Here is a 24,180-nt window from a genome sequence, read left to right as displayed (position 1 = left end):
GACTTTAAAAAATATAATACTCAACCAAGTGTATTGTCTTTGCCTCCCCTTTCGAATACAATATTCAAATTACTTGAAAAAAAAATTATATCCCGAGAAAAGTGGATTTTGAGGGGTAGGCCTACAGCTCCATAGACCTCCATTCATTCTGGACTCGCCCGTGAGCGCCCCTAGATGCAGTACCACACCGGAAGAGTTCCGAGAGTGAAGGTTCTCTCCTTATTAGACATTCTCTGATGGGACTTAATACGGAGTGGCCAGGCTCTCCGTAGACGGGCTCTGCTCCTAGGTAACTTGTTTGACGTGATAATATGATTACGTCAGATGTATTTTAAAACTTTAATCTTTTACCTTCATAACATGACCCTATGTGGAACAGTATTCCAGCTCAGTTCCCATTAGACTTAGGCGTCTTGAACCATAGACAGTCTATGTCTTGAACCCATCATAAATTCATGACCGCGTTCAATATTCCGGTTCAGCTATGAAAATGGTTGGCACATCCTTGAGTAGACAGTTAGGAACAAAATGATGCATACCCCCGACAAATATGGATTTAAATATGGACCAATATGTTTGTTCTGACTGAAAACGACACTGCCACATGCCAAAAGGTTCTAAGGCATTGTGGTAGAAATCAGAAAAAGAAGCGTTTTTATCTTTTTTGGCGTGTCCAAAATTATATAGGCCTATCCCCTCTTTAATGAATCAATGGAAACATCTTTATTTGCCATCACTGCTTTCAAAATGTTTATTTTATTTTTTAGTCATAGGCCTAGGCCTACCTACCAAGCCTCTCCATATGTCTCCACAATGATTGTAGACCGTACCTTTTTAGCAGCAATCCGGGTTTTGAGGCAGGAAAAATTCTTTGCCATCACTCTGGCCTTGCTCAGTTTTTTTTTTAATGAATGAATCTGTCTGTCTGACCTGGTAGCCTACATGTTCACGTTAAACGCGGGTAATTCAGTATGCAAAGTGGCAAATACTCAAATACGTTTTTGAATTATATGTTCAAACACAGTAATTCATTCATTGCAAACAGTTTCGCAGAGACGTTTGAAATGGCCTTTATTATGACTCTTTTGTACAGTATGCCTACATAAGGGAAATATATTAAAACGTATACACAAGTGCATTTGTACACAAAACACACCTTGCACGATAGCCTAAACCGCGTTTCGTAAATGGCGAACCATGACACCTTTGGCCTTCCATAGTTTAAGGTTCAGTTTACATAGGTTTCGTCCGATTTTTTAATGCGTATTTTGACCATACCAGCATTCGTGTCTGAAATGAGCATTCAGTCTTCTAGTAGCCTACGCAAAGAAATTCGACTCGGAGGTGAAATAACTCTCAATTCTCAGGTAGGCCTAACACGATTAAAGTTGAGAGGACCAATTTATTCGCATTAGCATTTATACCTGCTTACTTCCGTAAACATTCCCCTGTCGACTCGTTTCCATACCATAGGCAATGTCTGTTTTGACTCGCACATATTCCGGAGTCAAATTATTATGAAAACCCCATAGAATATGCGAATGAGCTGAATGGAAACGTACTGATGACGAGTGCAGGGATGGGATGGAGACAGTGAAGGAGCGCAGCAAGTGAAGGGGAGGAGGATCCTAGTTACGCTACTCGATAAAATGTTGAAGTCAGTCCACTCCCATCTTAGTCCTATCGACGACACCTTAAAGGGCTAGGCCTATCAACTCTAGGTAAAACTATTTAACCGTTCTGTTCTGCTTCACTTTTACATTCGCTTTCGGTGACTGGTAGGCCTATAGGCTATGTCTTCCAGAGGAATCTCCCACTGTTAAGTGTAATACATGTAGGCTACTTGTTTATGTCTCGGCTTTGCTTCCAGGCTTGAATCGAACAGCTGAAGCATCGACATGAAGAGCTGCTGTGGTTTGGTTACTGTCAAGAATGAGCCAGGTAAGTGGCGCCAATTTAATGCTCCTCCTTATTGATGTAGGTTTACTGTAGGCGTAGTAGGTTAATAGTTTTAGTGTCTTATTGGTGAATTGTGGTTATGGACTTTTCCAGTGGATACACAGTTATATAGCCTAGAAATCTAGACGCACCCTAGCGGCAGCAAATTACATTTGCTTCCAGGGCTAACAGTTATAAGGAATCTACATAGAAAGTATGTTGTGACAAAGGTTCACTAGTCTTGTTGAGCACACCTTTATTTATCAAGTCATAACCAGTTTTGTAATGGCAAGATAAGATAATTTCTCACAAATGTGGCAATAGGCATCTCTCTCTCTCTTTAAAAAACCTTCTCAAAGAAAATATAGCACACTCTAAACCATGTCAATCAATACACAACAACTGACAGTCAGAAGCAAAACGCAGACACGGCAATGTCATGGGGTTATCTCTGGGCCAGGGTAACAGGTCTAACACACCTACTATACACCACAAACAAATGTATGCAATACTTTTTGTCAATGTGGGTGTTGTCTCCCTGTGCACACAGAAAAGGATTGACAGGTATTTGTACATGTTTTTCTGGAATATTCCTAACTGCTTAACACAGCAAGATGTTCCCAGCTTTTGATAGAACTCAGAGAGTTGAGTTTCTGCAATAGTTACCTCGTATTAAAGCATGTACGTAATCATTGTTTGAACAGTAATGCACTTTAATCAGAATCTGACAAAAAAGGATTGATAATTATTCATTTATTACATGTATACATGTATTTTACATTATGTATATATATATAAGATGCTTAAAGAATATATTTGTAGCTAAAATCCTCCAATCCATTTCTGTGCTGTATGATCATGTGAATGAGATTCTACATGTAAACACAGGCCTTGTTTTCGTATTTGAGCTTAATTGAATTGCAACTGCAGAGAAATTGCTGTATTTAAATATGTCACAACATCTCTAAAGATTAAATCAGTTTCATGAGCTTCAACATGTCCTTTTTCCAGTTCCTCTGAAGAGTGTGGAGGTAGATGTGCATGTGCAGGGACATGTAGCCACAGTGACCTCCACTCTGCTGTATGTGAATGGAGAAGAGCGCCCCCTAGAGGCTGTGTTTGTGTTCCCTCTGCCTGGAGAATGTGCCGTCTGCCACCTCAGCGCCAAGATAGGAGACACAGAGGTGGTGGCAAAGCTGCAGGACAAACAGAAGGTGAGTGTGGAACAGCAAAACATTTTAATGAACAGAAATATATTTGCTGACTACAGTCTACTGACTGTGTTTGTGAAATTGGTGTTTTGTTATAATGACAGAACTAGGGTTATGAAGGTGTATAGATGTCCCCTTCCTTCAGGCATAGAAGCAGTATGATGATGTATCTGCTCTTTCCTGGTCCAGGCCCGGGAGGAGTATGATGATGCGTTGAGCTCGGGCCACCAGGCCTTCCTGCTGGAGGAGAGTGATCAGAGCCCAGACGTGTTCCAGCTGAACGTGGGCAGCCTGCCTCCAGGAGAGAGTGCTGCCATCACTCTGGTCTACATCTCAGAGCTGGACATGCAAGCTGACGACGCCCTGCGCTTCTGTCTGCCCGCTGTGCTCAACCCCCGCTACACACCCCAGGGTGAGGCCCAGAAACATGGAGGCTTGTGGGAAATAGAGTTCTAACGTGTTCTAACATGCCGCTGTTCTGACTAATGTGTGTTTGGAAAAAGTACATTTATTTAAAAAACAACGTTATTCGAAACCAACTCTTATATAGCCTAAGAGTGCACCATCAAAATAAAAAGAAAAGAAAAAGTAGCATCTTCCCAACTGTCTTCTCAGACATGGACAGGAGTCAAATGGCCACTGTGACATCAGTCCCAGCTGGTACAGTGCCCTACACTTTGGCTCTCAGTGCTCACCTGTCCTCCCCCCAGCCCATCTCTAAAGTGGAGTGCAACTGTGATCTGGAGCCACTGGCTTACCTCAACCCAGACAAAACACAGGCCACGGTATGGAGTGCTGGACATTATGAATGTGTGATTATAAGCAGTAGGTATAGTGTGGTGTAATGCTATATTCCTCTCTCTGATCCTCCAGGTGAGTCTCTCTCCAGGCCACCTGTTTGATCGTGATGTGGAGCTGCTGCTGTATTACCACGATGCTCATAAGCCCACTGCCATAGTGGAGGCTGGACTGGACACTGCTGAGCCAGGTGAGGGATTGGGCTCTTCACCTGTCGGCTTGGTGTAGAAATGTAGGCAAGTAAATACAAGTGAACTGCAAGCCGCTCTGTTTCTCTGTTTCAGGCTCTTTGATGAGGGACCCAGTTGTTTTGCTCAGCATTTACCCAGAGTTCCCTGCTGCAGTAACATCCTCACTTTCCACGTGTGGAGAGTTTATTTTTGTGGTGGACCGATCAGGGAGTATGGACTGCGCAATGCACTCAGGAAAAGAAGCAAAGATGCGCATAGAGAGTGCCAAGGTACCATGACTGCAGATGTATTGCAAGAGAGAACCTAAACTCTGATAAAACCTGCAAAAGCAGTCTTTGTCAATGCTTGTTCTCTTTGGTGCTCTTACAATCAGGGTAGGAATTTCACGGCGGCCACGACGGCCATGGCCGTCGTAGCCCCTTGCGTTGGCAGTGAAGCCCCTTTGAAAATCATAGGTTTACAGGCCACGGTGGCCTTGGTGCCCCCTTCTTTCAATATTCTGCTTTGTGTCCTACTAATAGCGATTTGTATTTAGCCTGTGGCCTGTCAAAATAATCTTAGCATTCACAGCGCAAATTAATTTAGTCTTTTACGCAGTGGAGAAAGTGACAAAGCGAGAAAGTGCGTCCAAATTCACCCATTCTTCTCAGTTGAACTACTCGCGAAGTAGCCTATTCATCACACAGACATCACAAGTATCACATGAAAGAGCTTTTTCTCAGCTTTTAAACGATGTTAGCCGATAATTGCTGTGTTGAACAGTTCGCGAGAAAAGTAAATAATATAATTCAATTTAATCATACATTCTACTGAAGGTTTTGCGTCCATGATCTCCCTACCCATTCATCTTGGTGGAATACTTCACGAACCCTTCTTTTAACACATGACAAACCACATATCAGAATAAACAGCAGACCTTACCGAACACAAAGGTGTAAAGCAGTCCCCTGTACAGTTAGCCGTTCCAGAGTAATCCAGTTTTGAATTTGCAGTAAATTTCGACATGCATGGATGTCTCCAAATTTGGGCTTTAAGTTTTACAATGTGTTTAAATTGTTCCACATGATTTCATAACGGGCCAAATACAAAATAAATGTTACAAATATCGCCTAGATATTGGTAAATCAGAGGACAGCTGACTAAGAGTTTGTGAAAGTAGCCTTAATGATCACAAAATGCTAAGCATGCATCTAGGCTATTTGAGTTTCTTAAAGCTGAGCTGTGCTACATTTAAATTGTTCAATACATGATTTCATAGCAGGACAAATATAAAATAAATGTTATATATAGCCTAGATATCTGTTTTTATTAGATGATCAGATGATTTACAGTTATATGTAATATGTCATGTTTCATGTTTTTGTAATGTTTCATACATTGATGCAGGTCTACTGCAGTGAATAGGCTAAATACAACTTTGATAATTTTTATAGCCTACTACTGTATAGTTAACTTTGGCCTTGGTGCCCTGACATGTGGCGTTTGTGCCCCCCACCAAATATGCCCAACTGAAGGCCAAGTGGCCTTGCCCCCAGAATGGTGAAATTCCAAGCCTGCTTACAATTGTTGCAGATACTGTGTATAATTCCTTCACTAGATACAGGGTTTGCTCAATCTTATCCCTATTATTCGTCTTCAGGACACTCTGCTCCTGCTCTTGAAGAGCCTCCCCATGGGCTGCTACTTCAACATCTATGGCTTTGGCTCCCGTTATGAACATTTCTTTCCGTCAGTATGCTTTTACATTTATGTATATCTCACGTTTGCCTATTTTTATATGGCTTCAGATTAGTTTTTGGAAAAACTCAGGTTGATCCTTGTAATATGATGACTGTTGTCTTCTTGCAGGAAGAGCGTTGAGTACAACCAGAAGACGATGGATGATGCTCTTGAGAAAGTGAAGGGAATGAGAGCAGACATGGGGGGCACTGAGATTCTTCAGCCTCTGAAACACATCTACAGCCAGCCCTGCATCCCCAGTCACCCCAGACAGGTAGATTATTTTTCTCAGTCGCTTTGGTGCTTTTCTCACATCACTATTAACATTTGCACAGCAGTTAGTGCATTTCTCAAAACAATTAGTGCAAACTGCAAAACCTAGTGGATAACCTGTGAAAGCACATCACTTGCTCAAAATGGATAGTCCATTCATCAAAAGCAAGTATTTATGTCAATGAAACTGCCAGTGTCATCAAAATGAGAAGTCTTGACACCATCGTTTATGAACAGAATAGTTAAATGGCTTTGTCATGTTTTCATTATGACAGTTTATGCTCAGTGTTTTCCCATGCGAAAAAAGGTCAGAACTCGGTGACGCTACCTGAAAATGCTCAAGACAGCACTATACAGTACTTGTACAGCCATTTGAAAACTTTTTCTTTGCAATTCTACAGCATTGTGACAGAATTTGATAACTAGTTCACCAATTTTGTATGTAATGACTCAAGCAATGAAATGAAGACTATTAGTTTTATTGGGAACGACTATTCAGCATCCATAGGTATACGTAGTTCATTTTGACTCACATGACAAAGCAACTGATACATGTTCAAAAGCCTTTGCAATTTGTTCAGAGGAAGGGGAAATTGCTACTATGATGTGCACAAATGACTAAATGTTGTGGAGGTTGAACTAATAGTTATGAGAATTTTGATTCTGATCTGAGAAAAGCACCAAAGCGACTGAGAAAAACACCTCACTGTGAGTATATCGTTGGGCACTGGACGACTAGGCCTGCTAAAAAGTCTACCTCCCCTTCAGTGGTAGGGAAGCAGAAGCAGAAGTAGAGGAGTTGCTGCAGTCCAGAAGTCCCAATATGAGGAGGATGTCACCAAATATTGATATTAGTCAGCTAATTATTATATTCATTACTAACTGTGCTTTCACTAATTTTAGACCAAAACATTGTGAAGGCTCAAAATGGATGACAAGAGAACAAAGCAAAACCTCTTCCATACAGAACATTTAGCATTTTGTCTTTCCTCTTTTATTTCATTTCAGCTCTTCATTTTCACTGATGGAGAGGTGGGGAACACTAAGCAGGTTTTGGACTTGGTGAAGATCAATGGGAATGCTCACCGGTATGTGATGGGCCATGAGATGTTTTATTAGTTTGTACATAATAAAACTGCTTGAAACTAACCTCCATATGATATGTGCAGGTGCTTCTCTTTTGGAATCGGAGAGGGTGCCAGCACTGCTTTAATCACAGGCCTGGCCAAGGAGGCCTCTGGGCATGCTCAGTTCATCACAGGAACAGACCGCATGCAGCCAAAGGTAGGAGGAGATGGAACTGGTGGTATCATTTATACTTATATGTTAATGTAACATTCTAGTCAAGTCAAGTGTATCTGTTCATGTCATGAATTCTGGAGAGGTTTATGTGTGAAAGAAAGACACATTAAACCAAGTTCAGTCCCACTGATGTTCTGTTGAATCTGCTTTTGGCTCCAATCTGCATTCCGGGCCTGCTGGCCGTGAGAAGGAGGAGATGGAGCTGGTAGGCAGATTTGAGAAACAAAGACAGGGATTTATTCTCTACTGAGGGAACAATTGTACTGAACAATGATGTTACACAAAATGAATTATAGGATCGGCAAGTCATAGTGTGTGTTGTTTCAGAATAAAAGATTAAGAAAAATGGAAAAAAGAAAAGTAGCAACTAAGCAGGCTGGTGTCATAATCACAAGTAGACATGAAATGAAATAATGATATTAAGATAAAAATGAATGAATGACTTTAAATATGTAAGGGATAATGTATAGAACGCCGGTCATTATTGGGAAAATAAGTCCCGACAGGGCGGACCAGACCCTGCCGTGCAGCGGAGGGGTCTTGTTCCGCCCTGAAGGGACTTATTTCCCCAATAATGACCGGCGTTCTATACATTATCCCACTTATTACACGGCTACTTGCCAAAACGAAATAATAAACTCCCCACGATAAGACAATAAAACAAGTGCCCTCTGTTTCATTTGTAGGTGACTATATATAATTTAATTGTTGTTATGAACTGGATATGTGATGATTCTGTGAATACTGGATATGGTGCCCCCGTTGTACAATGCCTGCATACCACAAATAGTGCAATCATACAATCAATGAGAGCATGTGGTTTTAAATTCTTGCAACAGTTGCTTTTCTGGACCAGTGAGTGACATTTGGGTAATTTTCTGCGGCACACCTGATGATCACTCACGGCACACTAGTGTGCCCCGGCACAGTGGTTGAAAAACACTGCTTTAGAACACAGCTGATCAACCGTTTGCTTTCACTTTTGAATGAAGTTCCAGTCCTTGCGTAGTGATATGAAATACCTGAATTAGAAGCACAAATTCCGTTGCCATTGACAGCGGTCATTATTTTTTTCAGAGGTCCTTTCCCAAGAAATAATGACCACTAAAACTTTGGGAAATCACATTCAAGTCAATGGAGCGTTCTACTTGCCTTGTGAAGAGCCGTGTAATAAGTAAATATAATAAACACAAAAGGACAGTAATGTTGTAAAAGATATTGAAATGGGTCGTAGTACTGTGCAGTGTATTCAATAAGTCAGCTGACACCCACATTTTTTCTGTGATGCATCAGACTTTAATTTCATGTTTTTACAGTAAAAGCAAGTATTTTAAAACAGAAATTACTTTCCTGTACACAACAGATCAACAGGTTCACACTTTTCATTTTCTTGGTGGTCACTAATATTGTGTCCATTATTTTCACTATTTATCTGTCTACACACCTCCCCCAGGTGATGCAGTCTCTGCGCTATGCACTGCAGCCAGCAGTGAAGGACATCTCTGTCCACTGGAACCTTCCAGATGGTGTATCTGTCACCACTTTGTCTCCTCCACTCAAAGTGCTCTTCCATGGTCAAAGGGCCCTGCTCTATGCCCAGCTCAAAGGAGAGGTGAGAGGACCTCAGTCATATGTCTGCATGGAATTTATGTGGTGATTTTGATCCTGAAAATGTTGTGTAAAAGTGGGGTTTGTAAACCTAATTTGAAGTGAAAGTTAGAACACATTCATCACGTTTTCATGCAGCCAATATATGGTTTTGAATCAGTTTATTGGGAATAAACCGAATATGCGTGTGTCTTGTAAGCACCTAAGCACCTTATTCTGATTAAAATAAACCGAAAAAGGCCATATTTGTTTTACTAATAAACTGTTTGCACAACCTAGCATATGCTAAACGGAATACTGGGTCACGAAAACACCTTAAGCAGAATATGCTCCCATAAGGAAGTGTGTTGTAGGCCTGCACATGCTAAATTCGCACAGAATGCCTATTTGTAGGTTGCGTCGCTGACTCATTGTGAATAATGTCGATAGCTATGTAAACAAGAATATGCTCAAAACGTGACATTCTACTTGTTTGTAAACATGTTAAACGGAATATTGACATAAACGGAATTTGGGCAATAAACTGATTCAAAACCGCTTATTCCCGGCATGAAAACGTGATGGTTGTCTACTGAAGGTCACCAGGCTGTGCAATACTCACTTTTATACCAGTCTGGTGACCTTTGTGGAGTTTTGCACTTTTTGGAGTTTTAAACAGCATGCCCTGTTTCTGATGTACCACTTTGTCGTGTTCTGACTTCTTGAGAGACAGTGGTCTTCTAGAAAGGATCTAGAAAGGTATTCCTTACATGTCAGGGTGCAGACAACATAAATGGCTGATGTATGCTTTTAATATTTTTCCTGTTTATTGCACTTTAAGTTCTACATGATATTGTGGTCAAAATTAATCCAAGACAACTGGTGTGAGACTGCAGCTTTATTCACGACGCCGGGAGCATGTTACCCACATGAAATGTCAAAGTAACAAGCCCACACATTTGTGGGTGAAGCCAACTCTTATACCCTTAACACACACCCACGGAAATCACAAGTTGTCACCCTCCAGTGACCTAACCATCTGGTATTTTAACAGAGATAAGAAATGTTTACGACCCCCCATCCTGAGGGTTACCCACAGTTTGGTGACACAGGGGTTAATTTAGCTAAACATTCCAACATAGGAGTTTCAGAAAACACAAGGGTCAGAGTAAGGAGATGACAATTAGATTTCGCTACATGTATATAAGGTATACTAAACATTCAATGAGAAAAATAAAAATTATCCCACAATATGACACCAACCTCTAACTTCCCTGCATCTTCTGTGTGATTCCTGATCTCAGAACGCAGCGAATCCTGAAGGATCTGTGACGGTACAGTACAACCTGTTGGAGGAGACGGTCAAGAACCAACTCAGCTTCTGCCTCAGACCCACAGGAGACACAGGGTAAAGATGAGAGGGTTCTTTTGCAAGTGCAATTCAAATGCTTTTCACAAGGACGTGGCTGGTAACACATTCACCTGTACCACTCACTGCGACCTGTGGGTCATTTCCCAATCCCATCCCCATCTATTTCTCCCGCTTGCTTCCTGTCTTTTCACTGTGTGTTACGAGACCATTATTGTTTTTACAAGATGGATAAATGTAAAAATGTAATGCTCTCAAACAGACTAAAGAACGGAGTGGTGAAAATAAAACAAAAGAGACAGAAACCATTAGACCTCTTTCGACTACACTATCTGAACCTAAAACTAAAATAATAAAGTGACATGCCAACCACCAAACCACCGCCAATGCGAAGCTATTTACAAACACATCAAACATAAACAAATCCCATACGAGTCAAATGGCAAAAAGTAGCTAAAGCAACAAATAAGGAATAACAAAGATGAACGCAGTTCCGACGAAGGCACGTCACAGAGGCATTCGCCCTTTGTGTACTGACGAGAGTGGCGAGGGAAAGGAAGAGTCATTAGACACAGATAGCTTAAAAAACAGGAGGCCCAGGCCCCTGAATTAAGACGCACAGCAGTCACCTGCAGAGGAGCTGGGAGAGAAACAAAGAAACAGCGCAAGCACCGTTCTACTCCCGCCGTAACGCTGTGCTATCTAAATAAAGGAAAAAGGTTTTTCAGGGAGAGGTTTGATTGTTGTAATAATGTAGCTGATCTGTGTACTCTGCATTATTCACATGACCCCTGGTCTCCCTCCTCCCACTTTAGAGTGACTCTCCACCGGCTGGGGGCTCGGGCTCTGATCCGCTCGCTGGAGATGGAGGAGAGGGCAGCAGAGCCAGAGGCGAAGGCCCTGAGAGAGAAGCTGCTGCAGCTCAGCCTGCAGTCTGGAGTCAGCTGCACACACACCGCCTTCATCGCCATCCACAAGGGCAGCGGGCAGACTGTGCAGGGACCACTGCTTCACAGAACTGTGCCAACGCCAGGTTAGAGTGGGTCTCTATATTGTGGCACTTATAATATCCCAGTGATTCTGTTCAGGAAAATAACATACAGGTTGCTCTGACATTTTTATGCTTTTATTAGGAATGTTTTTTGGTGCACCTATGGCCCTTTGCTGTTCAATGCCAATGGCAAATTCAATGGCTAGAATGGCCCCAATGCGTAAAATGGGTAAAATGGCCCCAATGGCTAGAATGGCTGCAGTGCCTGCAATGCTTCCTGGTAAGTATATGCCCACACATTCTCCTCTCTCTTCCACACATTGAAATGCACAAAAAACAACACTTACCCCAATAATGTTCCTCACTGCCTTGGGTGTAAGAAAGGAACAATACTTGCGTTGCGCTTGGCGTCACGTTGCGCCTGGTGTAAGATAGGGCCCATAGTTTATGTGTGGACGTCGTCATTCATATTAGCTAGAACAATATTTTTTTGCTGTTATCGTTCTTGGTGTAAACGACCGTGAAGCATTTTAGCTCTATGTTGGATGAATAGTGGTCACCAAGACAAACCCTGAGCTCCACCTATTTGTTGTGCAACATATACTGTTAAAGGAGAATTCCGGTGTGATTTTGACCTAAAGTGTTTTGAAACATGATACCGAGTGTGAACGTATGTCTCATAGCCCATCTCGGCTTGTCCCCTGCACTCCGAAATCTGGCGCTAGTTAGCCGATGCTACCAACAAGGCGGTCAATGGTGGTGCCTCGGCATCGGCATAGCCATGCAAATAAATCACTGTTTTACACCATTTACGAGGCTCAATGTATCTCCACACTTTATTGGTAGACTTCCGAGGGCCCTGACATTTAAAACGAGACATTGAGAACTTTGAAAAAGCACTGGTAGTTTACTTACAAGACGATTTATACAGACAGTATCTTCACGAAGTTTAGCGTTTGCAGCCATCTTGAATTTAGTCACGATAAGTCGAGCGACGAGTAAGAATGAACAGGTATGATAAGGGATCAGATTCCAAAAATAATTCTGTGGAAATGCATGGATTACAGTTTCTTCCAGTAGCAGCAACTGGAATCCATGCATTTCCACGGAATTATTTTTGGAATCTGATCCCTTATCATACCTGTTCATTCTTACTCGTCGCTCGACTTATCGTGACTAAATTCAAGATGGCTGCAAACGCTAAACTTCGAGAAGATACTGTCTGTATAAATCGTCTTGTAAGTAAACTACCAGTGCTTTTTCAAAGTTCTCAATGTCTCGTGACATTGTCTCTAGAGCATAATAACAGATTTGTTGTCATTCTATATGTTGTCAAACATTTTAAGATCAGTTGCTTTAGCATTGCTACACACATTATCACAAGTTCCCTCACTTCCAGGGATCCTCAGTCTCTGTTAGCAATTAGGCCAAAATACATGTATGATTGTGTCACAACTCCCACACTAAACGTTATTTCTACATATTTTAGATAGATAGATAGTTAGATAGATAGATACTTTATTGATCCCCAAGGGGAAATTCAATATTCATTTTGTGTTCTATAGTAGGCTACATAAAATGTGTTTGCACATGTAAATCCAGTCTCTGCATTGTTAATGTATCAATGGGTTCATAGTATTTTATTGAATTTTTTTGCAGTAATGATGTGCTGTGATTCTATGGAAGATGATGATGAGATGTTTGATGGGGTCCAAGGTATTGAAAAATAGTATAGCGGCAATATGCCATTTCCTGTGTGTTGTATGTTTTTTTGCTTTTATTTTGATGTAGACCTGTAATTGGCATCAAAGTCATGTGGGCATAGGTGGTCTAACTTATCTTGCTGCCTTTTTTTCCATCTGAATGAATGTCTTGGAATTTAGAACCAGAGTCTCCCACAGATCCCCTCCTTCAGCTGATCTCTCTCCAGAAAGCCTCGGGGTCATGGGAAATGGAGTCCTCCATGGCCAAGGTGTTGAAGAAGACAGATGATGAGTTGGACAAACTGATGCCAGTGGGGGTAAGGACAACAGCGAAGTTAAGGCTCAACAGAATCCAGGGAAATGCTAGTTTGACAACGATAGACATGAAATTAATAACTGGGCTTTGGCTGTAGCAACCAACCATTTAGAAGTAGAACTAGTAATGGAAATTTGTCCTGTACGTTTTAAGAGTTGGTGTATGACCGAAAGAAGTTCTATAAACAAGACACCCTTAGCGATCAAAATGTGTAAATTATATTAGCAAATTTATGCAACGCAAGAGTAGTTTTCTGCTAAACCATTTTTGCATTAACAACAAAATAGCTTACAGGGACATCAAATCACAATATTATTATGACCGCCGCTAGCGAAGCGGTCATCTAGGGATTGTCAATTTTTTTTTTTCTATTTATTTTTTTTTTTTCCCCCGTCATCTACTTCCTGAATTTTTGGTCAACGATACCCGGGACACCGAACCACCGGGGCACATGAAATTTGGTGGGTATGTAGCCCCACTAGACTTTTACGGAAAAATTTCGTTTCGTCCCCGGGGGCCACTCCCTCCCCGTGCTGGGCCCCCCGAACCGCAAAAAAAGCAGTTTTTCCTAAATAACTACCTGAACCGTGGCACTGAGGATGAAGAATCTTTTATGGTATGTTGGTCTCAAGGGCCCACATCAACCTGGCCCATAATCACTAATTTGTGATTTGCACCCCCCCCCCCCCCCCCCCCCCCCCCCCCGGTAAAAAATGAAAATGCAATATTATTCTGCTTTAATCGCCCCTATCTTCAGTTAAGATGATCAGAACTGCACCAAATTTTATGTGTATGGTTGACCTGGCATTCTCTGGGGGTATGCCAAGTTTCATAGAATTTCATCCATGGGGGGGTCCTAAAAAAATTAGGTTATGTGTACATTTAGTGACTGTACACTCATTGGCCTGTAGATGGCGGTGCACACATATACACATGCACACACACACAGGCACCCACATACTATCGGTATTAGAACGGCCGATACATAATTACAAATTCAGTAGGATTAAAAGAAAGCCAAAATAAATATTCATCATCATCATCATGGCTGCATTTCCAGTATTGGTGATAAGTAGTCGTTTGTCCACTAGATGGCGCATCGTTGCAGTGAGACGTAATTTTGTTGGAAATTAAAAGAAAAACAATGGACGCTTCCTACAAGGACTGTTTACCGCAGAGAACGTCTAATAAGGATAGGACAATGTTCACATGAAATGTAATTCCCATTTCTTCTTGAAGCCGAAATAAATCTGAGGATGTTTATCGGACATGCTTGGTTTTTACTGCAGGTAGGCTACGTTAATCTTATAATATCAATAAGGACCTAGGTACAATAATGTTACCGTTAGCGTTGGTTGAGTGATGGAGGCCAATTTGATTGCATTTGTAGAAAACTATAAATGCGGTTATACCAAGCAAATTGATAGCAGCACTGTAATTGTATCTTTCGACTGTCATTTGTTGCAAGTGCTACAAAAATCATTCTGTGCAATGGAAGATTTACCAACGTTACACCTTGTCTGATACAGTTTTGCCTATAGGCTACATGCCTGAGACTGAGACGCCTGTTTATTTGTTTTAAGTGCGTGCAGGGTGTGAGAGGGGAATCGATGTGCTTTGATTCCAGCTTGGTAGTTGTAGTCTGTGAGATTAAAAAGCACGTGTGTGTGAAGTATCCAAACAATGACACCTTCATTTCATTATGGCTGCTTTAGCAACACACCTTAAGCTACTGTGTATTGGGTCCCATTTAGAAGTGGCTACTTCATTCGCGCTTTCCTTGACTCATGGAGCTGCGTGAATTTTATTACAACTTTTCGCACGATATGGGAGTTTAAGTCCGCTTGATACTGTAAGGCGTAAGCAATTGGTTTCCAAAGGAGATTTTATTTGTGTCGCCAGCATAGCCTATTGACAATTTATGTTGTAAATAGGCCTACCTTATAGGCCTACCTGTAGCTTAGGGAAGCTAACAGCTTTCTATTAAGATCTAGTTTGTTAGTTACAGTTTTGTCATAACTCCCTGATGCATTTTTGCATTTAGAATAGCCAGAGCGTGGATATCTCAATCGGAAAATTAAACAATATCGGGTGCCTATGGACTAGGCTGGGTGAACCCAGCCTGATCTGCCCGCTATTTATTTTTTTATTTCTTAAAAGATTGAGCTTGGTCTGGTGAAAGCCAGACTAGCCATGGACCTCAGTTACACAATGCAAGGGAACATGAATCAATAACGGACAACAGCTCTTCAACTTTGGCCCGTTAAAATGTGTATGAACAGTCTAGCGACGCATTTCATCATCAAGGCCCATTTGGATATGTCAGTTATTTGCACCACTGGTTAGATGTAAAACAGCATTTCGTTTCAGACTACTGTTACTTAATTTGTGCATTAACAATAACGTTTCAGACTACTGTTACTTAATTTGTGCATTGACAATAAAGTATTACATGAACTAAAGATCTTATGTAGAAGAAGAAACATTCACAAAAATGACCTTTGTTTTTGATAGCTGTTGAAAACGGCATGGAACTGACAGATGTTTTTGTTTATTTATATATAAATAAATAAATAAATAAATAAATAAATAAATAAATAAATAAATAAATAAAATTATGCTGATACCTTTTGCTTTTCCCAAAATACAATGTAGCCTACAGGTGTAAGTGACCTTTCATCAATCCAGTTGCAATGGATGAACTGTGATGAACTGCCCTACTTGTGATTGTTTAGAGATTTTAAAGGTTTTATAACAATGCTACATCTTCTTTGGCTATTCTACAATCTATTCACCTTTTCAGCACCAGTAGGCTACTTTCTGTGCAGCCGCACACACACACACACACAGGCATGCCAAACAAGCATACACAAAAGTTTCAAGAGTGGGGGATGGAGTAAAATATGGAGACAAATTGAAGTGGAACGGATGTACAGGACTGAGCGGCGGTCATATTTTGTACCGCTATGCGGTACATCTAGTTATTATTATTATTATTAATGTTTATTTGATATGGACATAGCAATTACATTGGACAAACCTGATGCATTGTTTGAGTGTTTTTAGCACAGGTGCTAATTCGCAACACTTGTCCATAAGCGGCTTTTGAAAAGATAGAGCAATTAAAATATCAAGAAAGGAAAGAGGAAAAACCAGACAAAGATAGAAAAAAAAAACAGAAAGGAAAAAAGAGATCAGAGAAATACAAACAATTTTCAATGTAAGGAACATAAATAAGATACAGAACAAATTATTTTTAAACCACTGACAAGACTCAAAATAGCATTAGACTTTGGAGGTAGCGTTGAGAGGGTCAGTACAGACAAGTGCACAGCGAGTTTATAGTAAGGACTGTTTATGAAGTCACTGCTAGGAAAAATATTTCACCCTAGAACATCACGATCAAAGAAACGGCATTTTACTGGAGATTATAAAGCTATTTCCAATTCATAGTCATGACGGTATATCTGTAGCCTGGAAGCCAGCCCGAATTTAACCCTGCCCACAAAAGTTGAGGTTGGGATATTCGGTCTGGAGTTGTTCATTTGAGAAGCCTGTATGCTACGTTGAGAACTGTACCAATCAAATCGTCTGGGTGGGCTTTGATAGACAGATGAGCAACTGTGCCTAATGATTCAGGTCATGCATCACCTGAGCGTGCTTCAGTTGATAAAAGGCTCTCGCTAGAGAAGCTAGGCGTTTAGATTTCCCCATTGCATATTGCACAAGATATTGACAGTGCAATAACTTTGAAAAAAACAAACAAACAAAAAACAGCTATTGAGGCATTTTCCCCTGCATTGATTGAAACACGCCCCATAATCACGTCCCAATCATGCAGTACCAGACTCAAATTCTGAATAGAATTAAATGTTATGTTAGAATGTCAAGCTCATATATCTGTGTTTAGGCAGACAAGGTTGATTAAGGGTAAACTGCCTTTTTGTTTTTTGACTGACTGACTTGACTTGCTGACTTATTTTTTGTGTTTTAGGTGGATAAGGCTGTGTGGGCTACAGTTCTGGCTCTGATTTGGCTCTATGGTCTCCGCCTGGATGCCCAGGATGAATGGCAGTTTGTAGCCATGAAGGCAGCATCATGGATTCAAGCTCAGAAAGGTAAACTTTCCTCCTCTCCGTTCAAAGATGTGTGTGTGTGTGTGTACTTGTGCTCACGTGTGTCTCTTGTGTTGCAGTGGACTGTGTGTCTCAGTGTGTGCAGGCTGGAAATACTCTGCTGGGATGTCAGCTGCAGCAGAAGACTCTGGGCCTCTGAGGACTTCACCACATCTTGCCTCATGTGTCCTAGAGCTTATTGGCATCACAATATCTTTCATTTGCTTCTGTCAATGTAATAGAATTAATATGCCCTCATGTTTTTTAAAATGATGTTTGAGCTTTTTAACCTTTATTTGAACAGTGGAGAAATGAAAGGAAATAAGAGAGCAGTGCAGAGGTGGGCACAACATCTGTTGCAAACAACAAATACTTGCTCATGATGTATAACATAATAAAATGCAAAATACTGGTGTGAAAAAAATATATTTCATTAAGATACAAATAATTACATATTTGAAAATGCAAACATATGCACACATTCACACAATAATCTTTAGTCTATTTGATTACTGATCAAAAGGTCATCACACCTGAAGTTTTTGTTAGACCATCAGTTACATTGTCATACTCCAAGGAATAATAATGTGAGTAGACTGGTCTGCTGTAAAGGTCTGTGAAGCAAAGTCTTGGATCAGGTGCACGTGATTGATGTGCATCTATCCAGAACTTTGCTGCCTACTCCTTGTCAATTAGGCAATGATGGTGATAGAACACAGGGCACTAGGAACTGACCTTGGTGAGTGGCTAGTCTTTATCTGAGTGATGAAGGATCTTGTCTCATTTGAGAACAAAATATTTTTTTTATTAAGGGCCGAATTCTCCCATTCACGCCTAAGTCCTTAATTACATACTTCTAGTTACGCACATTCTTGAACAATTGATTTACCTTGCTTGTTTGCAAGATGAGATTATAATGTTTACTTATTTTACATAATGTAATGCCATTTTAGTATATCAAGCATCAGATCTGAGACTGGAATGGAACTACATGTTCTCAGGACTAGGCGTACTGCCGACATCAAACGCAATATGCTGTTTCACCTTGTAGTTGCACTCGACTTGATGAGATAGCCCTCAGAAATGCTTAACAAAAAACATTTGATGTTGATGGCAGAATGTGTGCAGGCTGAAAAGTGTCGTTGCATGATTTTTTGCCTAAAGCACATAGGAGACTGTGACCAATCAGAAAATAGTATTTCTGAACGATGAATACATACAAAACTGCAGCATTCCCCAACTAATGGAAAAAGTGCCAGAGATTATACCAATACATTTCACATAACCACCCACATTGGATTATTGATTCCATCTTTGTGTTGACATCTATAAGACACTGCATTTCCCCTCTCCTATTAAAATTATGTCTCTCTTATGGCATGCTATCACTTGCTTTCACCCTGATCAATGCTCATTTTATTTCACCAAACTGAAGTTTGCAAGTCTTCATTTCTATCAGGGCAATAAATATGTTTGTCCTAGTGTCCCACTGTGGTGTTCCACTATTCACAGAGACGATGATACTGTAGAATCTACATAGTGTAGGTTATGGAGACTAAGATGATAGTGGAAACACTGACGCAATAAGGCAGTTGCCTGCTGTTTGAATCGGATCTATGGTGTGACATAGTGTGGCAAACAACTCTGGCAAAACAACTCTTTCTTCTTCTGACAGAATACTTGATAAAAGGGTCAGTAGTCAGTAAGTGGTGCGCTGTATTCTGTTTCACTGTAGGCTACTGTACTGTACTTTACTAGCCTACACTGCCTATTTGTCTTTGTCCTCTTTTTCTATTCAGGTTTGAAATCATAATTTGGAAAAAGGCACTAACATGGAGCACAGCTGCGGTCTGGTCACCAAAAACAAGGAGCCAGGTCTGAATATGAGGCGTTCACCAGTCCAATTCTCTTGTTACTTAATGTTGAGAGAATGATCATTTCCAACCTATGGCTACGTGAAAACTTCAGTATTACTGTACTGTCTCGCCATTTAGTTAGCATGTTTAAACGTTGTAGGTAAGGGAAATGTTTTTAAGGTCACCTGAGAAGCATTTCCAAAGGTTATAGTACTGACGATGATGATAAGAATAATGAATTATGCTGGATGAAGCCAAGTAGGCCATTTCTTTTAACAACACACCTATATACACCATACATAATTTATTGTAGGCAATGCTCAATTAACAGAGAACAATATTAACATTTTAGAGTGGCCCAACAGCCAGAGTGAGACCTCAATCTATACAAAACTGAGAACAAGGCCAGAGTGATGGCAAAGAATCGGTCCTCAAAACCTGGATTACTGCTAAAAAGTTGTTACAGTCATTGTGGAGACATGGAGAGGCTTATAAAAAAAAATATTAGCCTAAAAAAGATGAAAACGCTATTTCCTGATTCCATGTTTCTACCACATTGTCTTCTTTTGGTATGTGACCGTGTCATTTTTAGTGAGAAAAAACATGGTCAAGAGAAAACAGCATTAAATCTATATTTGCAAGGGGTAATAATAGCATAATATTGTTCCTAACTGACTAGTTTAGGGTGTTTCCCATTGGCTTATCTGCAAAATTACAGTAGCCCATCCTATTCTACAAACTTCTACAGCGTTTGACGGGATGCTGTAACTGTGATTTTGCGCAGTTAGCCTGCCTTCACTTTCACTTTCGGTGAGGTTATTTCTAAGGGGTGGTGCTAAACTGGAAAGCACAAACTAGCCAAGCCTACTGTTGTTTGTGAAGTGAAATCTTCTTTCAATGTTCTTGACTTTGTTTCGAGGCTTAGGATATATTGAAGAGCTGAAGTGACAAAATGGTGAGGTGCTGTGGTTTGGTTACTGTCAAGAATGAACCAGGTAAGTGCGGTAACCTACCTATAACTCGCGTTTAGTAGGCAATAGCCCAATTAGCCTATTTCTTATTGGAGGTTTGCACTTCCGCAAGAATACTGAAAACTTTCAAACTAAATATATGAAAGCGGTCAGTTGACATAACTAAGTAAGCTTACTAACACAAACTGATAGGGATACGCACCAAGAGCTCTATAGTTGGGTCGTCTGTCAGTGTTTTTCAATCACTGTGCCGGGGCACACTAGTGTGCCGTGAGAGATCATCAGGTGTGCCGCAGAAAATTACCCAAATGTTACTCACTGGTCCAGAAAAGCAACTGTTGCATCAAAGAATTTATAACCACATGCTCTCATTGATTGTATAATTGAACTATTTGTGGTATGCAGGCATTGTACAACGGGGGCCCCATATCCAGTATTCACAGAATCATCACATATCCAGTTCATAACAACAATTAAATTAGATATAGTCACCTACAAATGAAACAGAGGGAGCTTGTTTTATTGAGCAGGTCTTGCTTTAAAGCCATAATAAGGCCATATCTGTGTATTATTTGAAATTTTAGGCTATGGTATGTTTATTTTTTCTTCACACAGGATGTTAGTGTGCCGTGGGACATTTTAAGTGTCAAAAGTGTGCCGTGGCACAAAAAAGGTTGAAAAATACTGGTCTATGTCATAACACTTAATGTGTTATAAGTATTATGTGTTATCATTACATCTCTAAAGATTAAGTCAGTTTCATGAGCTTCAACATGTCTTCTTCCAGTTCCTCTGAAGAGTGTGGAGGTAGATGTGCATGTGCAGGGACATGTAGCCACAGTGACCTCCACTCTGCTGTATGTGAATGGAGAAGAGCGCCCCCTAGAGGCTGTGTTTGTATTCCCTCTGCCTGGAGAATGTGCCGTCTGTCACCTCAGCGCCAAGATAGGAGACACAGAGGTGGTGGCAAAGCTGCAGGACAAACAGAAGGTGAGTGTGGAACAGCAAAACATTTTAATGACAAAAAAAATATTTGCATGTGCAATTTTACAGTTTAGCCTACTATCATTTAACAATTGCCCATCTGACTGAAAGTAATAATTTAGATTAGATTAGATTTTAATGTATTGTCATTGTGCAGAGTGGGCCAACTTTATGGGGTGTCATACGAGAATATTACAAGTAGAATATGCCTATGAATAAGTGTGATTGCAGTATGTAGCCTACATTTATAAATAAATAGATCACGATGGTTGGGATAGGGTAGTGCAATTGTCCGAGGAAGGCGGGGTGGGGTCTGTTAAGGGGCAAAAATGGTTGGTGTCATCGGGATGCAGAGCTAGAGTTCAGTAGGGTGACAGAAGCTTCCTCTAAACCTGCTGGTTTGGGTTAATCCATCAATTTTTTGCACAACAATAATCCATCTATAATTGTTCCAATATTAGCTGTATATGTATATGTAGTGTATATGTGAACAAAAGTGATCTTCTGCCTTTATGTGAAATTGGTGTTTTGTTATAATGACAGCACTTGAGTGATGAAGGTGTTGGAGCATTATGATAATTGATGTGTCTCTCTCTGGGTCCAGGCCCGGGAGGAGTATGATGATGCGTTGAGCTCGGGCCACCAGGCCTTCCTGCTGGAGGAGAGTGATCAGAGCCCAGACGTGTTCCAGCTGAACGTGGGCAGCCTGCCTCCAGGAGAGAGTGCTGCCATCACTCTGGTCTACATCTCAGAGCTGGACATGCAAGCTGACGACGCCCTGCGCTTCTGTCTGCCCGCTGTGCTCAACCCCCGCTACACACCCCAGGGTGAGGCCCAGAAACATGGAGGCTTGTGGGAAATACTTCTTAAGTGTTCTAACGCGCTGCTGTTCTGACTAATGTGTGTTTGGAAAAAGTACCTGGTTATTTGAAACCAACTCTTATACTATATAGCTTAAGAGTGCCACAGGTATGACACCATCAAAATAAAAAGAAAAGAAAAAGTAGCATCTTCCCAACTGTCTTCTCAGACATGGACAGGAGTCAAATGGCCACTGTGACATCAGTCCCAGCTGGTACGGTGCCCTACACTTTGGCTCTCAGTGCTCACCTGTCCTCCCCCCAGCCCATCTCTAAAGTGGAGTCCAACTGTGATCTGGAGCCACTGGCTTACCTCAACCCAGACAAAACACAGGCCACGGTATGGAGTGCTGGACATTATGAATGTGTGTTTATAAGCAGTAGGTATAGTGTGGTGTAATGCTATATTCCTCTCTCTGATCCTCCAGGTGAGTCTCTCTCCAGGCCACCTGTTTGATCGTGATGTGGAGCTGCTGCTGTATTACCACGATGCTCATAAGCCCACTGCCATAGTGGAGGCTGGACTGGACACTGCTGAGCCAGGTGAGGGATTGGGCTCTTCACCTGTCGGCTTGGTGTAGAAATGTAGGCAAGTAAATACAAGTGAACTGCAAGCCGTTCTGTTTCTCTGTTTCAGGCTCTTTGATGAGGGACCCAGTTGTTTTGATCAGCATTTACCCAGAGTTCCCTGCTGCAGTAACATCCTCACTTTCCACGTGTGGAGAGTTTATTTTTGTGGTGGACCGATCAGGGAGTATGGACTGCAGGATGCACTCAGGAAAAGATGCAAAGATGCGCATAGAGAGTGCCAAGGTACCATGACTGCAGATGTATTGCAAGAGAGAACCTAAACTCTGCCAAAGCAGTCTTTGTCAATGCTTGTTCTTTTTGGTGCTAGTACAATTGTTGCAGATGCTGTGTATAATTCCTTCACTAGAACCAGGGTTTGCTCAATCTTATCCCTCATCTTCAGGACACTCTGCTCCTGCTCTTGAAGAGCCTCCCCATGGGCTGCTACTTCAACATCTATGGCTTTGGCTCCCGTTATGAACATTTCTTCCCGTCAGTATGCTTTTACATTTATGTATATCTCACGTTTGCCTATTTTTATATGGCTTCAGATTAGTTTTTGGGTAAACTCAGGTTGATCCTTGTAATATGATGACTGTTGTCTTCTTGCAGGAAGAGCGTTGAGTACAACCAGAAGACGATGGATGATGCTCTTGAGAAAGTGAAGGGAATGAGAGCAGACATGGGGGGCACTGAGATTCTTCAGCCTCTGAAACACATCTACAGCCAGCCCTGCATCCCCAGTCACCCCAGACAGGTAGATTATCAAACACCTCACTGTGAGTATATCGTTGGGCACTGGACGACTAGGCCTGCTAAAAAGTCTACCTGCCCTTCTGTGGTAGGGAAGCAGAAGCAAAAGAAGAGGAGTTGCTGCAGTCTAGAAGTCCCAATATGAGGAGGATGTCACCAAATATTGATATTAGTCAGCTAATTATTATATTCATTGCTAACTGTGCTTTCACTAATTTTAGACCAAAACATTGTGAAGGCTCAAAATGGATGACAAGAGAACAAAGCAAAACCTCTTCCATACAAAACATTTAGCATTTTGTCTTTCCTCTTTTAATTTCATTTCAGCTCTTCATTTTCACTGATGGAGAGGTGGGGAACACTAAGCAGGTTTTGGACTTGGTGAAGATCAATGGGAATTCTCACCGGTATGTGATGGGCCACATTACAAAACAATTCCTTGAACAATAAGAGTAGATTTTTCAGATGTTTTATTAGTTTGTACATAATAAAACTGTTTGAAGCTAACCTTCCGGGCCTGCTGGCCGTGAGAAGGAGGAGATGGAGCTGGTAGGCAGATTTGAGAAACAAAGACAGGGATTTATTCTCTACTGAGGGAACAATTGTACTGACCAATGACGTTACACAAAATGAATTATAGAATCGGCAAGTCATAGTGTGTTGTTTCAGAATA

At 41.1% G+C, this 24,180-nt stretch overlaps 2 protein-coding genes across 5 annotated transcripts in view; both read left to right on the top strand.

Annotated features, from left to right (window-relative positions):
- The first annotated feature begins 1,259 nt into the window (after positions 1 to 1,259).
- Positions 1,260 to 18,901, top strand: LOC143121610 (von Willebrand factor A domain-containing protein 5A-like). 3 transcript variants are annotated; one of them, XM_076282052.1, is made up of 19 exons: positions 1,260 to 1,367; positions 1,871 to 1,941; positions 2,950 to 3,152; positions 3,339 to 3,561; positions 3,765 to 3,934; positions 4,023 to 4,137; positions 4,232 to 4,407; positions 5,778 to 5,866; positions 5,987 to 6,131; positions 7,139 to 7,218; positions 7,300 to 7,414; positions 8,886 to 9,044; positions 10,324 to 10,427; positions 11,204 to 11,421; positions 11,522 to 11,659; positions 13,039 to 13,095; positions 13,263 to 13,399; positions 17,393 to 17,516; positions 17,594 to 18,901. In XM_076282052.1, the coding sequence occupies exons 2-19, from the start codon at positions 1,899 to 1,901 to the stop codon at positions 17,671 to 17,673; spliced, it is 2,376 nt and encodes a 791-aa protein (XP_076138167.1). In that variant the 5' UTR covers positions 1,260 to 1,367; positions 1,871 to 1,898; the 3' UTR covers positions 17,674 to 18,901. The 3 variants fall into 3 exon arrangements, with proteins under 3 accessions (XP_076138167.1, XP_076138166.1, XP_076138165.1); XM_076282051.1 differs by lacking the exon at positions 1,260 to 1,367 and adding an exon at positions 1,497 to 1,721; XM_076282050.1 differs by lacking the exon at positions 1,260 to 1,367 and having other exon boundaries at positions 1,759 to 1,941.
- Positions 18,902 to 19,310: 409 nt separating this feature from the next.
- Positions 19,311 to 24,180, top strand: part of LOC143121604 (von Willebrand factor A domain-containing protein 5A-like) — a 36,981-nt gene continuing 32,111 nt past the window's right edge. The window contains exons 1-9 of one of the 2 annotated variants that reach the window (XM_076282044.1): positions 19,311 to 19,388; positions 21,128 to 21,330; positions 21,929 to 22,151; positions 22,355 to 22,524; positions 22,613 to 22,727; positions 22,822 to 22,997; positions 23,158 to 23,246; positions 23,367 to 23,511; positions 23,835 to 23,914. In XM_076282044.1, coding sequence (XP_076138159.1) covers positions 19,346 to 19,388; positions 21,128 to 21,330; positions 21,929 to 22,151; positions 22,355 to 22,524; positions 22,613 to 22,727; positions 22,822 to 22,997; positions 23,158 to 23,246; positions 23,367 to 23,511; positions 23,835 to 23,914 — 1,244 coding nt within the window. In that variant the 5' untranslated portion in view covers positions 19,311 to 19,345. Of the gene's footprint in view, positions 19,389 to 20,189; positions 20,365 to 21,127; positions 21,331 to 21,928; positions 22,152 to 22,354; positions 22,525 to 22,612; positions 22,728 to 22,821; positions 22,998 to 23,157; positions 23,247 to 23,366; positions 23,512 to 23,834; positions 23,915 to 24,180 lie in introns of those variants that run through there. The other variant, XM_076282046.1, reaches the window with a different exon arrangement.

Source organism: Alosa pseudoharengus, unplaced genomic scaffold, assembly GCF_046254945.1.
Source record: "Alosa pseudoharengus isolate Yale_2024_CS ecotype anadromous, Long Island Sound unplaced genomic scaffold, YU_APseudo_1.1 YU_APseudo_1.1_scf_13, whole genome shotgun sequence".
NCBI lineage: Eukaryota > Metazoa > Chordata > Actinopteri > Clupeiformes > Clupeidae > Alosa > Alosa pseudoharengus.
The sequence above is the reverse complement of the archived record's forward strand: the minus strand, read 5'-3'. Positions and strand labels throughout refer to the sequence as shown.

Excerpts from the sequence above, each read along its gene's own strand:
- LOC143121610 (XM_076282052.1), top strand. The coding sequence starts at position 1,899 with ATGAAGAGCTGCTGTGGTTTGGTTACTGTCAAGAATGAGCCAG. Across the intron at positions 4,138-4,231 it reads ACTGGACACTGCTGAGCCAG|GCTCTTTGATGAGGGACCCA; the intron begins GTGAGGGATTGG and ends TCTCTGTTTCAG. Across the intron at positions 17,517-17,593 it reads ATGGATTCAAGCTCAGAAAG|TGGACTGTGTGTCTCAGTGT; the intron begins GTAAACTTTCCT and ends CTTGTGTTGCAG.